Source organism: Anas acuta, chromosome 4 (assembly GCF_963932015.1).
Source record: "Anas acuta chromosome 4, bAnaAcu1.1, whole genome shotgun sequence".
In the NCBI taxonomy this organism is placed as follows: domain Eukaryota; kingdom Metazoa; phylum Chordata; class Aves; order Anseriformes; family Anatidae; genus Anas; species Anas acuta.
The window spans coordinates 8754785-8769393 of record NC_088982.1 but is presented as its reverse complement, the minus strand read 5'-3'; the positions used below and the strand labels follow the sequence as shown (position 1 = coordinate 8769393).

General features: G+C 33.9%; 1 protein-coding gene across 1 annotated transcript in view; it reads left to right on the top strand.

The window, feature by feature from the left end:
* Positions 1-14609, top strand: part of POLN (DNA polymerase nu) — a 99851-nt gene that overhangs the window by 19744 nt on the left and 65498 nt on the right. Inside the window, exons 9-14 of the mRNA XM_068679710.1 lie at positions 27-91; positions 818-901; positions 1318-1407; positions 4040-4096; positions 4887-4940; positions 5203-5268. Coding sequence (XP_068535811.1) covers positions 27-91; positions 818-901; positions 1318-1407; positions 4040-4096; positions 4887-4940; positions 5203-5268 — 416 coding nt within the window. The remainder of the gene's footprint in view (positions 1-26; positions 92-817; positions 902-1317; positions 1408-4039; positions 4097-4886; positions 4941-5202; positions 5269-14609) is intronic.

Sequence of the window (14609 nt, the reverse complement as noted above, 5' to 3'; positions counted from 1 at the left end):
AGTGTACTCTGTATTTGTGTTTACAGTGATGGAAACACACAAAATACATGTGAACAAGCAAGAACTGAAAAAAACATCAGAGATTCTGGGGGTAAATTTTGTCTTTATTTTTTTTTCTTTCGAAAATTAAATAGCATTTTTCTGCTTTTACAGAGATCAACAGTGAAAAAGAGGAGGATTTTTTTGTTTGTTTGTTTTATCACATTTTATGTTACATTTATTTAGTCAAGCAAAAGAGATATTTGCTTCATTAGCTTTGCCCAGAACTAATTATGGGTTGAGTAAAAGTTGTAATGAATGTTTTTGAACCTACAGTTGTCAGTAACCATCTTTCTGAGAAATGATACATCTTTCTGTCTCTCTTTACAAATAAAACACTCTTTACAAATTATATGTTCTGAGAGTTCCAAGTTTGCCATTTTCCTATTGGTAAAATAGCTAGATTTTTGTATTTTGTAGCATTATTTTGTAGCATTAATTCTGACTAGGTAATTGTAGTGGTCTGACAGTTTGTAAGTGTGCCTGAATGATTTGCACACTCTGTTTCTCACAGACCTCTGTAGTCTTCAATAATTTAAATAATTTTCCAATGACTTTTGGTAGTTTTACTACATTAAATCCTCCTTTCCAGATCACAGAGAATTGTAAATTAAAAATATGTAAGCAATCCACTACACCAGGTAGCCAACAATGATTACACATTATGAAGTATCCATTTTGGAAGTAGAAGTCTAATATACTCATTAATCTAGGAAGCAGCAGAATATTGAAGAAAATAATAATTGAAACAGAATAATTCTGATGTACTCATTTGTAGTTGAGACTCAAAGAGCTTGAACAGGAGGCCCATCAAATTGCTGGAGAACGATTCCTTTTGACCAGTAGTAGTCAACTCAGAGAGGTAATATTTATACTGCTATTATTACCTAAGCTCTCTGTTCTGTAAATTTTTATGGATAGAAAAGAATTATAAAGCATATAAATTTGTTCTTACAACTTCAGATTCTTTTCTAAATACTTGTCTTTTCTGATTATAATAGAGGACTTGTTAGTTTTCTCATAAATCTGACAGTTTGGGCTAATCTGTATTTGACTGCATTTAAAGAAATAAAGCATTTTAATTTAGTGAATGCAGTAATGTTAAATATATATCAAAGGCAGAGATTTTATCTTTTACATTCTGTGTTGATTCTCTTCCCTACAGTATACTCTTTCTTGCTTTAAATCTGTTTTCTAAACTGTTCAGGCACAGAATTTTCCATTCCTTTTCAGCACTGAAATACTGAAACTGTTTTCTTACATGTTTTGTTAATGTAGGTACTATTTGAAAAGTTAAAACTGCATACACTGTGTGAGAAAATTCCAAGAACTGAAAGGCAACAAGTGGCATCCACCTCAGAAGTCGTGGTGAGATAGGGAGAGTTGTTTTTTTTTTTTAACTATCTTCGTAATTTAGAAAAACTTCCAAGTTATGTTTCAGTGAAACCGACACTTGTCTAAAGTTTCCCTAACAATCTTGGTTTATTTTTTAAGTCACATTAATCACACTTCATTTATTTGTGCCAGAAATGAAAGGGATGGGGGCTGTCCCCTTAGTACTTACCAGGAATGGAAAGGATAGAGGAGAATACTACTGCCCTTGACATTTGTCAAGCTTCAGGTAGAAAAACAACTCTATAGTGAATACACCTTTGTAAGAAAAGAAGGAAGTAATTTGTAGTTTTTTGATCTGAAATTCTTGGTATTTCCTAACATTTTGTAGTGGCTCTGCAGAGATCTAATGCCAAATCTACTCTTACCTATGGACCTTACCTTCTTATAGGTCAGTGTGGAGCTGGCAATAAACTAATCTGGAGTAGTTTACCTTTTAGGATTTCTCCCTTGCTCTGAAACAAGAATGAGAGGTGTATGTTTTTTTTTATCTATTTGTGCTATTTCCAATTTTTCCAGAACAACCTGTGAATATGTTTACAGGTGTTCTGCTTGGAGACTGCATCTTGCCTTCTCTCCCTCACAGACTGAACACCTCCTAAAAAAGAATCTGATGCCCCTGCAGACTTCTTTCTCTTTAAGTTGCTCTCCCTGATAAACAAACAAAGCACCTACTGAAGCTGAACTTTAGCTGTAACCAGGGTTACAGACTTTAGTACCAGCATGCGTGTAGGACTATCTTCCTCAGAGGAGGAAAACTTTCTCACTGGTCAGATGCTGGTAGCTAAGTACATGTATGACTGGTTTTTGAAGGAGACCACTGGTGAGAGAAAATGTAAAATCTGCTGGTGAAAGAAAGAGAAACCCAGGATTTCTTCTGTGTTCAGTAAACACAGTTATACTTGGAGTTGTCTGCAGGATTTTGATAGAATCGTGTTCCCTGAGAGCAATAATGACCACTTTAGATACTTTCACTCACCTTTACAAGAGGTGAAATGTGTTTTCAGATACAGTGTAGTGAATACGGCACATATGAAACTTCTCCAGGTTTTTTTCTTCTGCTAATGTTGGAACAGATCGTTTTCAGCAATGCATGTGCTCAGCGTGTGATCCCACAGGACAGAAACATGCCCAAACCATTTGTCTATAAATGATAAAGTCAAGGTTGAACTGCAGACTACTTGGTAACTTCAGAGGCAAATATGGATGCCCCTTCCTTTTATTAAAATAATCACAGAATCTCTTGGTGTAGCTGCAGTTGTATTGCTCTAGTTTACATGGGAGTCAAACTGAAAACTCATGGCTGAAAATGAGCACCTTTGGGGAAAACAGAAACGTAGTATTTGTTTCTCAAGTGTGAGAGACAAAATTCAACTCTTGGGCTGTCTGAACTACCAGATACTACCTCTGACTTAATGTCAGCAGCATAACCACAAAAATTGCACATTATTGATGGAAAAGGAGGCTTCATAGATGAAATATGTAATCTTGGTGAGTGACAGGGAAGGCTTGGGAGATAGGAAGGATCGGTGATATAAAATACGTTTTCTTTGTGTGAGAATATAAGATTTGTTGCAGTCTATCAAAGCAATGTGTTTTTTTTTTTGTTTGTTTGTTTGTTTGTTTTTTTAATTCATTGCTTTTTCCAACAGTTGTTGATATTGGGTTAATTGAAGAAATGTAATCTGAAACATTATAATAGTTAAATACTAGATAATTAATATATTATCAATATATTGTCTGTCCCTGATAGTAAGAAAAAAACTTAACGGTTTTTAATCATCATTCTGGTATAATTGCATCAGTTTTCTACCCTGAACTGTGGTAGTTCCAGATATTTTTGTTGTAATTCTAAATATCCAAGCTCATTTGACTCTTTTTATTAACAAAATGTTAAGTCAATTTAAAGTCAAAGTTATCATAAATTTGCTTCATTTTATTGATTTTGAATTTGATAATTTCAACTTTTTTTTTTTTTTTTAATTGAAAGTCTCCTGGAACTTGTGTTATTGGATGAATGGAATAAATTCTCCTTTTGCATTTTGTGTGTATACATACACATGTATAAAATATACACGTACATATACAATATATACAATATATGTATGTATACATATATTGTCTACATATATGTGTATATATGTATAAACATATTATTTTGTGTACTTTTTCATGTTATCTCTTACTTAGATGCTGTCTAGCACAAAAGTGAAAGAAAGGGCCATATTCACACATACACACCCCATGCCCTATATGTTTGCTATGTTCTGTGGAACAGCTTTTGTCTGCAGATCTTTTTGTCCCTGTCTGGAATGGGAAAGGAAATGAAATGCAAAGGGATAATCTCCAGCCCTCCTGCTGAAGGCAGGAAAGAATGAAGGCTCCCTTGGGCCTGGGCTGTGTTTGCTTGAAGGACATTATTCTTTAGCAAGTTTTTCATCCCCTCAGCTTGGTGAGAGAATGTCTTCCACCAGAACTTATGCTGTATTTTACGTTCTGACAGTTAAATGTGAAGTATCAATCAGTGTTCTAATGGTGAGATTAAGGTGGCTAAATAATACCACTTAGCAGAAAAATACACCAGTAATTCAAATTCTTTATTTTGCAGCTGAGTAAGTTGCAAGATCTTCATCCTTTGCCTAAGATAATGTTAGAATACCGGCAGGTGAGGTGATGTGTTTACATAATGTAGTTGCACTGAAGCAAAATTAGCAAGAAATATATTCTCAGATGAACAAACAAACAAAGTTGGATCTAGTTTAATTATTTCATATATTCATTGAAATTTAAATTTGCAAGCTGTAGATATTCTTAAGAGTTTTTGAATTTAAAGTTTATACTTTTATTTGTACGATGTTAGATTATAGCTAGCAGAAACTACTGCAAAAGCACTTGGGAAACTACACTGCTAAATTTGTTTAGTACTATAAAGCACATTCTCAGGACAAAATACTTATTTTCTGAATTCAGAAGAAATACTATCAAGATAGTGAAGGAGATGACAACTTTTTTTTTTTTTTTTTTTTTTAGATGACAATACCCTCCTGAAAACCCGAAATTACCTAGTTAGTTCTTAATGTTTGGGGAATTCAGCTGATCAGTTTCCAAAATAGATAAGAAACAAACAAAAAACACCACTAAAACGTGCAAATTTTTGTTTGTGTCTTTTTTTGAGTAGTTTATTGATGAGGGGGGTATAAGATACAAATTAATAAATTCCAGTAGTTTATTTACTAGTGTCTTTATAGACCTGGCTTTAGGGTATAACCTAGTACTTTCCTAACATATATTAATAGGTCAAGCTACTAGTGAGTATGCATCCATTATTTTCTAAGGTAAAACTGTCTTTTAAGAAAGTCTACAAAACAAGTTTATATGCATTTGAGATTAAGATCTTCAATGTGAAAATCTATTTTTATGAATAAGCATTTTTCTAATACTTCTGTGTAATTCAGGTTCGTAAGATAAAATCAACCTATGTGGATGGACTACGAACATGTATGAGAAAGGTAAAAATAGAAAAGTAGTCTGTAAAACATAGTGTTTCAAATAAATCGTAAAAAGGTATGAAATGATTGAAGTATTTACTGTTCAAGAAATTTTATGTATGGAAAATTACAAAATATTTCTTTTTGACTTTGTAATCCTGATTGCAGTGAGTTTTTATAACTAATATTAGCATTAATTAAACTTTAGAGAAATATGCCCTTTTTAGACGTATGGCTTCATCCTTTTCTTTTTTGTGGGTATGTTTATTTTACTTGACTGTAGGGATTTATTTCCTCTACATGGAATCAGACAGGAACTGTGACTGGCAGAATTTCATCTAAACATCCAGTAAGTGATCCTTTTAAATATTTAAATTTAAATTTTAAAACTGTAATTTATATAAAATATTACATATTTTTAATTTATGGAACATTCTAGTTTTCTTGCAAATCTAATACCATCCTGTAAGTAAACTGGGGGCAAAAGAAGTGTATTAAATGGGTGTTTTACTCTACAACGTTTATTTTAATGAATATTTTGCATCTAGATCAGAAATTAATATTTTTTTTCCCGTAGATTATGTAGAGTTAAATGTGAGCTATGCATGTACCCTCTAGACTTCTACTGAATGCTTTTTTTTTTTTTTCCTTATAATACATTTCTGGTGTCATGAACCACTTTTTGTAAAGGATTGGTGAGCCCTAGAAGGATTCCAGAAAAAAAAAATGAAAAAAAAAGGAAGAGCAAGATGAGAAGCCCTTCTCTTCTGGGATTGGGCTTCAGGCCTTATAACAGAGAAGAGCTCTCTTGCTCTGTAAGCAACAGGTGCAACAGGTTTCATTTATATCTTCCTACCTTCTTGGTGCACATCTCAATTCAAGTTGTCTTTGGTCTATTTGTAGTGGGGCTTTGTGCTTTCTGCTGAGTGAAAAACCAGTGTCTAGGATTCTTAATTAAAAACAGAACTGGAGAGTGTTACTGCTGCTCCTGCTTCTTATGCACCCAGATGGGGGGAAGAGATGGTAGGGAATGGAAGAGAAGATCATGAAGGTCACACTGCTAAATGTTCTGATGTGCTGCACAGGGTTTACAAGTTAGAGCTGAATAGTCATCTTGAACAAACACATAAAATACAACGTGACCTCTGGCCCGTTATGCTTAATTATGGCACTAAATCTAATTTTCGATCAACGAAAATGTTGTTTTTCTCCAGAGCAATGGTGCTAAAGTTAGGATCTGGGGTTGCCTATGTCTGGCTTTTCTGTATAAGTAAAAACATTGGCACAGCTTTTTTGTGTGAAGTGTTTATGGAATTTATACCATCTGTTTCTGAATAGTTTATTGATATATTAGATATAGTGCAATGCCCAGTCACTTTGCTAAGTGCTGAAGGGCTGGGAAAATGCTTGGCAGAAATCATAAGTATTATAGATATTTCTGCAGTCACTGTGATGTCATACATTAGCTGAACATTTGCTGAGGTAATTTATTTTGAACTGTGTTTTAAAATGCTTTAATAAGTGATAAAAACAAAAGAGAAGTGTACATTGGATACTGTGAAAATTCAACTAGAAAAAAAATCTCATATTCTGCAGTGGTTGTGGATGATAAGGTTCCAAACAAAGGTTTATATTATTTTATTGCTTTATTATTTTTTATTTTTAAAGGAAATAGATCTGTCATTTTAAGATATAAAATGGAGTCTAGGGGGGTTTTATTCATAGGTTTAAGGGGACATAATCAGACATTAGGCACAAAACAGGATTTCTTTTTCAAATAAATTGTTTTGTGATCATCTTTCTGACAAATCCACATATGGATGGAGGATGATGTATGTTTTTGGCTTTAAGCAGGTTTCTGTCAAAAGATAAGCTTATTCACATGATTTTTTATTTTATTTTTTTTTTTACTTTTGTGTTGCAGCAGCTTAGAGAGGGTTTCTGGGTAGAACTTGAATTCAATGGCTTTCCCGTATACGTCTATTTTAGTAAATGTAGTGCATCACTGAAGAGAGGCAGATTTGATAATGTAGTCTCCTGCTATAGCCTTGTAACTATTTGCTGCTGCATGGGAACCTATCCGAAAACTGAAAATAAATACAAAAACTTAAATTCTTTAGTCAAATTATGTTGTAATAAATCCATAGACTATTTTTTCAACTTCTGATGAGTTGCCTGTGACTGTTAAGGAAAAGTTAATTAGGTTTATGATTTGAATATTTTGTTCTTAATTTTATTTATGAATAGGTTAGACTGGTCTGCATTAGGATACTCCTTTATTATATAGCTAATTAGTAGTTTTCATATTAAGTACATTTATTACATTAATAAAGACATATTTCTGTTTTCCAAACCTCCCTTAAAATATCATTATTCCGTCTCTCACCTTTTAAAGAAAAAGCGAGGCATGGCAGAGGTTGGAAGACATAAAGCCAATTAAGATAAAGCCTCTTTCAGAATGAACAGAAAAATCTGAACTCTAGATACAAAGATTGCTTATAATTGTATGCTATAATTTGGTTTGAGATGTAAACTTCAGCACTAGAATCAGATAGTCTGCAGAAAGCATTTAAAGCATTTTTCTTCCAGGCTTCTGCAGCAAGAGAATTGAAATGCTACTAATGAATTTATATTTCTACTCTTCATAAGATGTTTGTATCTTTAAACTATAAAGCATAAACTGTTGGGCTTCAGGGATATTTTCTTCCTTTGAGTATCAAAATTTATGCTGGAGATAAGTAAAATTCTTTACGTTCTCAGAGCAGGTGAAAAAAAAATAAATGAAAACATTCCAATTTCTTCCGAGGAAATATAGTTTTACCAGCTTGCTCAAAAAGGCCAAGAAACTTAACCCATCAAAGAAGCTTCTTAGGCTTTAATTTGGAAAGCAGAAATGTCATTAGAAAGAGAAAATAGCTAGGGGATGTTGAATGTTAATGTGCTCAAAGACAAACCGTAGGAAACCTGGATATTGAAAATACATCAATCATTACAGCAGATATAAATAATATCTTCTGATATTGAATGCATGAGAGAGAATTGCATGCTCGTTTATTAGAAAATGTGTGTTACTTTCCATCAGTGTCTGGAATATGAATAAGTCTGGTTTCAGTTCCCATAGAAGAGAGAATCTATTGAAGTAGAGACAGTGCACGTGTACCCACACTGTGAGGTATTTCTTCCATTCTAGGCTGTCTTCTGGAGTGAATGGAGTAACTGAGTCGATTAAAGCTAATTAAAACTCAGTTGTAGCCTTGGGATAGTTTGTCCTGTGGCTTATGGACAGCGTGGATGAGATGCTACCCATTTGTCTCCCTCTGAAGCTATCCCAATAGGTTTTACACCTATAGCACACCCATGCACATGGACAAAAAACAAGGCAGACCACCAGAATCAGGCAATCAAACTGTTGTGACAGCTCTCAAATGTCAGGCATTTCATTCGCAGTCTCATTAAGGTTACAAGCTGATCTGTGATAATACCAATAGATTTTTTCTGCAACTTTATTGTCTCTGGTCACAATTAGATTCCAACACAGACGGAATTTCTACAAGGTATTTCAAATTTGTACAGTAGCTGACCACTACTGAAGTGTCTTGCTTCCCCTGTCCCTTTCCTTCACAATTCGTGGAAGGGTTTGGCAGAGCTCATGCAATGTAAGGAGGCAGACACTAAGTCTGGGAGCAGGGATGTGATCTCATCTTCCTATTTTATTTTTTTTTTTGGCAGAAATGACCCAATACCTTGGCTACTTTTGAAACTGCACTATTGTGAATACAATTTCAGTAAGCTTGTTTCCATATGCTGACTTAGTGAAATGAGCTAACACTTCAAATGAACAGATAGCGTGGGTCTTAGGTTTGCATTGATTTTACTTCAGAGTGTTTTACGTGTTTGTTTTGTTTGTTTGTTTTCCATATGTTTATTGGAAAGCACTAAGGATAGAGAGGAGTCAGATACGTTCCAGGTTCATATAAGACGTATTGATGAAAGTTTTCTTTAATGTCATTTAGGCTAACAAAACCACTGTTAGGTAATTATGCGCTGACATGGGCTTTACTGAAAAAAATGGTTGTCTTAACAGAGATGACAGTCTATGCATTTGCTTGGACCTCTGTATCAAAGCAGTGTCATATTTTCTCGAAGTACAAACAGCTATCACTGTGCTGATATGCTGATAAAATCAGAGCATCCATGCCATTTATTATGGTTGGTTTGTGTTCTCTGAGTATATCTTGAATTCAAAATGTGCTTTTCTTTTGTCATGTTTCTTTTCAGTCTGTTTGTTTCAATACTTTTGAGATGTGTGGCTGTTATGGCTGCTTTAATAGCACTAAAATAATATCTGATTTTGTATGTATTTAGAGTATTGATGTTTTTACAATCTCTGCTGCTTTATTTTTGAAGTATATATTAGTGAAGACTTTAGCATTTAAAGAAACTAATAACAATGTGGGAGACAGTTCTTTCTTTCTCAGTTTTTTGTTTTGATAGGAAATTTTACTTGAATGAAAGAAGGAGCATGTTGATGATTTCAGTTCAATTGCTTTTGTGATAAAAATTTACATTATGTTAACATTGCAATAAGATGCTCTTCGTTATGGGTTTGACAACTACAGTGTGAAAAGTCTGTTAGCACTATCATAATGCCAATGTCTGGTGCTCCAGAACATCATCATGTTAATTTAATATCAAATTGCAGAAATAAGACCTACAATTGCATCATAGACCTTTGTTCTCCTAGCATCGCGTGTACTCCTAGTATCCTTTTCTACAATATGTGCATATCTTTGGCATTCTCTGCTCCTATTTTGTGTATGTGTATGGATCTCGTGGTGGGTGTAGTGTATCGGATGCATAGACTACATTTTACATGATAATGTTTTCCATCTGGCTCAGTAAAGCTTGGGACATCATCTGGGCTGTAATTTTGTAGTAACAGAAGCAATACAATCATGTAGATAACTTCTATTTGGGATTGTCTTTCTTTAAATATCACACAAAACATAATTATACACACAATGGTGATGTGTAGCCAGTATAAATCTGCTTCTGTACAGCAATCAACAGAAAAAAAAAAGCTTGCATTTTATTAATACAGGATAAGAGAGGGAGTCTGTCATTATTTCTTCTACAAACTAGCCATAAGCACAGAAATACATAGAGCATTAACAGCTCAAAAAATGAAAGATGTATGTAATGTCAGCTACTAGCACATTATGAAATAATGACTGAGAGCCCTAATTCCTCCTTCACTCTCCTTTAGTTCCTGGCAAAACACTCCTCAGAGAAGCTCAGACTTCTAGAATGGGATAGAAAAATTTCCTGTTAAGTGTCTCTTTGCTAGAGAGAAGATGGCACTGTGTGCCTCTGTTCTGTTCAGTTTCTGAGATACTACATTTCAATTACCTTATGTATAAATTAAATTGTCAGCAGTTGAGTGCCTATTGCTGTTGAGTGGGCTTTGTTAAGACAGTTGGTTATATGCTGATTCATTTTATCCTTTGAGTAGCCTTTGCCAATATATTTTGGAACCGCTGCAGGTAGAAGCCAAAGCTATACACCGATCACTTTTTAGAAATCTGTGCTGGAATATAGCTTGTTCTACTGCCAGTGTTTTTCTCTAATATGTATGTGACTAGAGCACATGGCTAACAACAAACAAAATTGGTGTCACCCTTGATTAATGTGTCATTTTTTAGCTATGTAGTTCCCACTATCTTACAAATTAAACTTTTTTTTTTTTTTTTTTTTTTTTTTTTAAGATTTATTTATAGTAATATCTATAAATTAAAGTAGTCTGGTATAAAAGTTAATGTGTACGCTGTGTTGGAATTCTGAAGTCTTATTCCATGTGATTTTAATAATTTAAGAGCAATGTTAGCATGGTACTTTGATTACAAGAGAAAAATAGTGCTATTCACTAGTAATCTATCACAGTATTTATTATTTCACGGTTTGTTCATACGCATTTCAGCTCCCACCCAAGCAAGTTACGTTTGCTTGAGATTGGCATCTGTTAGCATCCTCTCAAGTCACAATGTGATCACAGTCATACCTCTGCAGTTAGGAGTTTAATAGGGCCCATGGCTGGAGTTCCTTTTCACTGTCCTCATCCGTAAGACAGTTGCTCACAGATCAAGTCTCCAGCAATGTGCAAAAATGCATCTATCTTCATGTCAGTGTAAATATTCATGTTATGAAGCTGTCGGTACCTCTTGTGAGTTGATTAAGATTTTAGAAGTTCTGCTAGAAGATTTTTTTTTTATTCTTCATATGAAATATTCAAACATTGGGATTTCTAGAAATGCACTTCTAGAAAATATTCAAAGATTTTCTATTCAAAGAAATTCTCCTGCTTGGAGACTTATGTTGTGAGAGAACAATTAAAAAATAAAATAAAATAAGATCTCAGGTGCAAAAATTGCATCTTGTCTTCCAGGCTCTGAAAAGTAAGAGATGTTAGCATATTCTTTTAACTGCTGAATTACTTTTTGCAAGGAAAATGCGTAGTCTAATTCTGATCTCAGAACAAGTTTCATTAAATTTTAATATAACAGAAGCATTTAAATAGTTTATTTTGCTGTGCATTGTACTTCTCCCATCCTGTCTTTCAGTCAGAAAAAATCACTTCAAAAACTTCAGTTCTGGCAGGACAAAAAAGGAAGGAGAGAAATGAAGAATGATAAAAAGAGAATGGATTTATAAAAGATCAAAAGTTAGATACAGCAAGAGAGTCTTCTTGTCTTGGATGGTCATGTTTTCAAACAGCTCTGCTGTTGAAAGAGTTGTCATTGTCTCTCTAAAGAATTTCAGGAAAATGATCACTGTCAATCTGCATCCCTATTACATTAATCTTTCTCAGCTGACAGTTCTTTTTCACCTGTATGAATGGGTGGAAAACTTGCCAGTTCTTTATTTCCTCAGCATCTTTTCAAAAAACCTCAGGAAATTTCACCCCCAGTTTTATAGACAGATGCATTCTCTCAGGTTTGGAACAAAAAATAAATAGTGGCTTGTATAAGGATCACTGAAGATAAACAGAATAAGGATAGAGTCATGGTGCTGACTCCTGTGCAGCTTTTCTGTCCTCAGTTCTCCTGTACTAACATTATCATCTGCTTGCTGTGGCTATTAGTTAAGAACTCATAATTAAGTACCACTTCTACCAAGAATTGTCCTTTCCTCACAGTGAGTAAGTGACATTGGTTATTAAGGTTTCCTTTAATTCCTTCAATCAGCCTCCTGTTCAGTAGCTTTTTGAGAGGAATTCCCTGTTAACATATACTCAATAAATTCCTCAGTATGTGGAAGAATCTTGTTTGAGATGCTAAATTTTACCCTTACATAAAAAAACGGTAACATCTTTTCTTTAGAAAGATTCCAGTCTGGAATTCTTCAAGTCTGGGAACCTTGTCATTTTTTCATGTGTTTACAGGCCCAATATTTGTACCTTTGAGCAATATTCCCTTGATACTGCTTACTTTAAGGCTGTAGTATACAGCTAGTGTGCAATTAGTGCAATAGTTACTGGCTCTAACTGTTACTCAAAAGGTTGTTTTCCCAAGGCATGTTATCCATGCCTTAGCACTTTTTTTTTTTTTCTTCACTAAAACCAGATCACATCTTCTTGAAGTTCGTTCCAGAGCCTCCTGTATTAATGAATGTTAGTTTAACAGAGCTTATGTTCCGAGTAAAATTTTTCTTCTGGAAAATTAACTAAATCAGGTAACAAATTATTTTATTTATATATGGGAAATAAAAGCAAAGTTTGTCTCTTTGAAAGATGCATAGAGCTGTGTATATACAAACTCTGTTGCCTACTGTGCAAAGGTTAGTAATCAGTCGGTATATAAACAAGCAGCTGGGCCAAACCCATAATTTTATAAAAGAAGTTGTCACAACATGTCAAATCAATAAGTTAGAAAGGTCACTTTTTGTTGTTGTTGTTGTTTTAATTTAAAAGATCATTCAGTAATCCTTTCTCATGTTTCTACAACATTATTACCTGAGGTCACTGGCAGGTCTAAATTTAGAAATATATAACAAAAAGCAGATCAGTAATAGGAAATCAAATATACTATTCTTTTCTTATGGGTAACTTTCTAAAGCTTCTTAAGTTTGTGGGAAGGTGATGAATTACTTCTACATTTCTCACTTGACTGACAGATCTAAAACTTTGATAATTCTGTGCTGCTGGGTAAGACAAGACGGGAGAGGTACATCCAACTGCGTCACCTTTGAATGATTGTCCATTGCTGGAAAACAGTAACTAGTACCAAAATTTAAGAAATCCTAAAGCTATCTTAAGAAAACTTTCCAGAACTTAGCATGAGTCAGTATTTTTTGATAAGGAAAATGGACATTTCGATTTTTACCTAGCCACTAGGTGGCAATTGCACATAAGTCAAGACTTGCTCAGGAATGCAAGTACACATACATTCCAGACTGGTATTGCTATGGTGACCTTGTTCGTTTTCATATTTTCTCTATTTATTGAGGTACATGCTGTACTTTAAAAATTAGATCTTCAGGATGTCTAGAAATTATGTCTTATATAGAAGTCACAGAAAACTGCATATTCTTTTGCAACAATAAATAAATACTGCAATGGACAATAATCAAATATAGCAATTTTCCAAAAGAGAAATCAGGAATGACATTTTTTTACTTTTTTCTTTTTTTTTTTTTTTTTTTTTTTTTTAATTTTTGTTTCTGCTGTGTAATTTCTCATGAGTGAGTTGCCATCGACTTCAGAGGTGCCAGACAATTTCAGTGAATTGAAGTTGAGTGCCCTCAGGACTCAGTCTTGCAGTTCTGCTTTGCAAGAATGCTACTTTGGGCAGCATGCATTTTTCCTCTGTGTTTCTCCAGCAGCTTTGGTCTTTAACAAAGGAATGAGCTGAATGGTGAAAATTAAGCAAGTAGCTCACCGAACCTGTGCTTAGTTTTCTGCTATAAGTGATTAACTGAGCTATTGAGAGCACTATTTATCAATAGGTGTAGTCCAAAAAAGAGCCAGAAAAGACAACTGGAAAAGGAGTAAGAAAAATTTGAAGAAGCATATAAGGGAAAATTTGCAATAGAAGAATACAAGAATAAAAGAAAATATAACTCTTGAGACGTGTAATATAAAGCTCAACAGAGCTGTCATCTACCTATTTGTTATCACCGCAACAAAATCTAGTCTTGCAGACCAAAGTATTGCTTCTGCTCCAAATGCTGAAACAATGCTAGGCATCAAACAGATGAATTTAAGAGCTTAATTTCTGTTTCAGTCTACAGAGTTCTTGTGCCTTAATTATTTACATAACTTTGGGAGAAGGTGATTCTCAGATAAATTCCAGAAAGTTTTTGGACTTGTAATGCTTTGAGTTTTTCTGGAGTGGTAAATGTGGTAAATTTCATGAGACAAACTAGATTTTTTTTTTTTTTTTTCCAGAGAAAATCTGTGTTTTTCTCAAATATTAAGAAATAGGGAAAAAAAAAAGAAAAAGAATTCCTGAAGCAACCTCTATTAGAATAATTCCATCTGACAAGATCACAGCCCTAGTAAATATGCTTGCATACAAGAATAGCAACTAGTTTGGGGATTTTACTAATATTGATAGCCTCAGTATTAATTCCTCTTTTTGTGTTTTATTTTGCTGTAGAGTTTGGCACCATGCCTCATTTAACAGCAGGTGGATT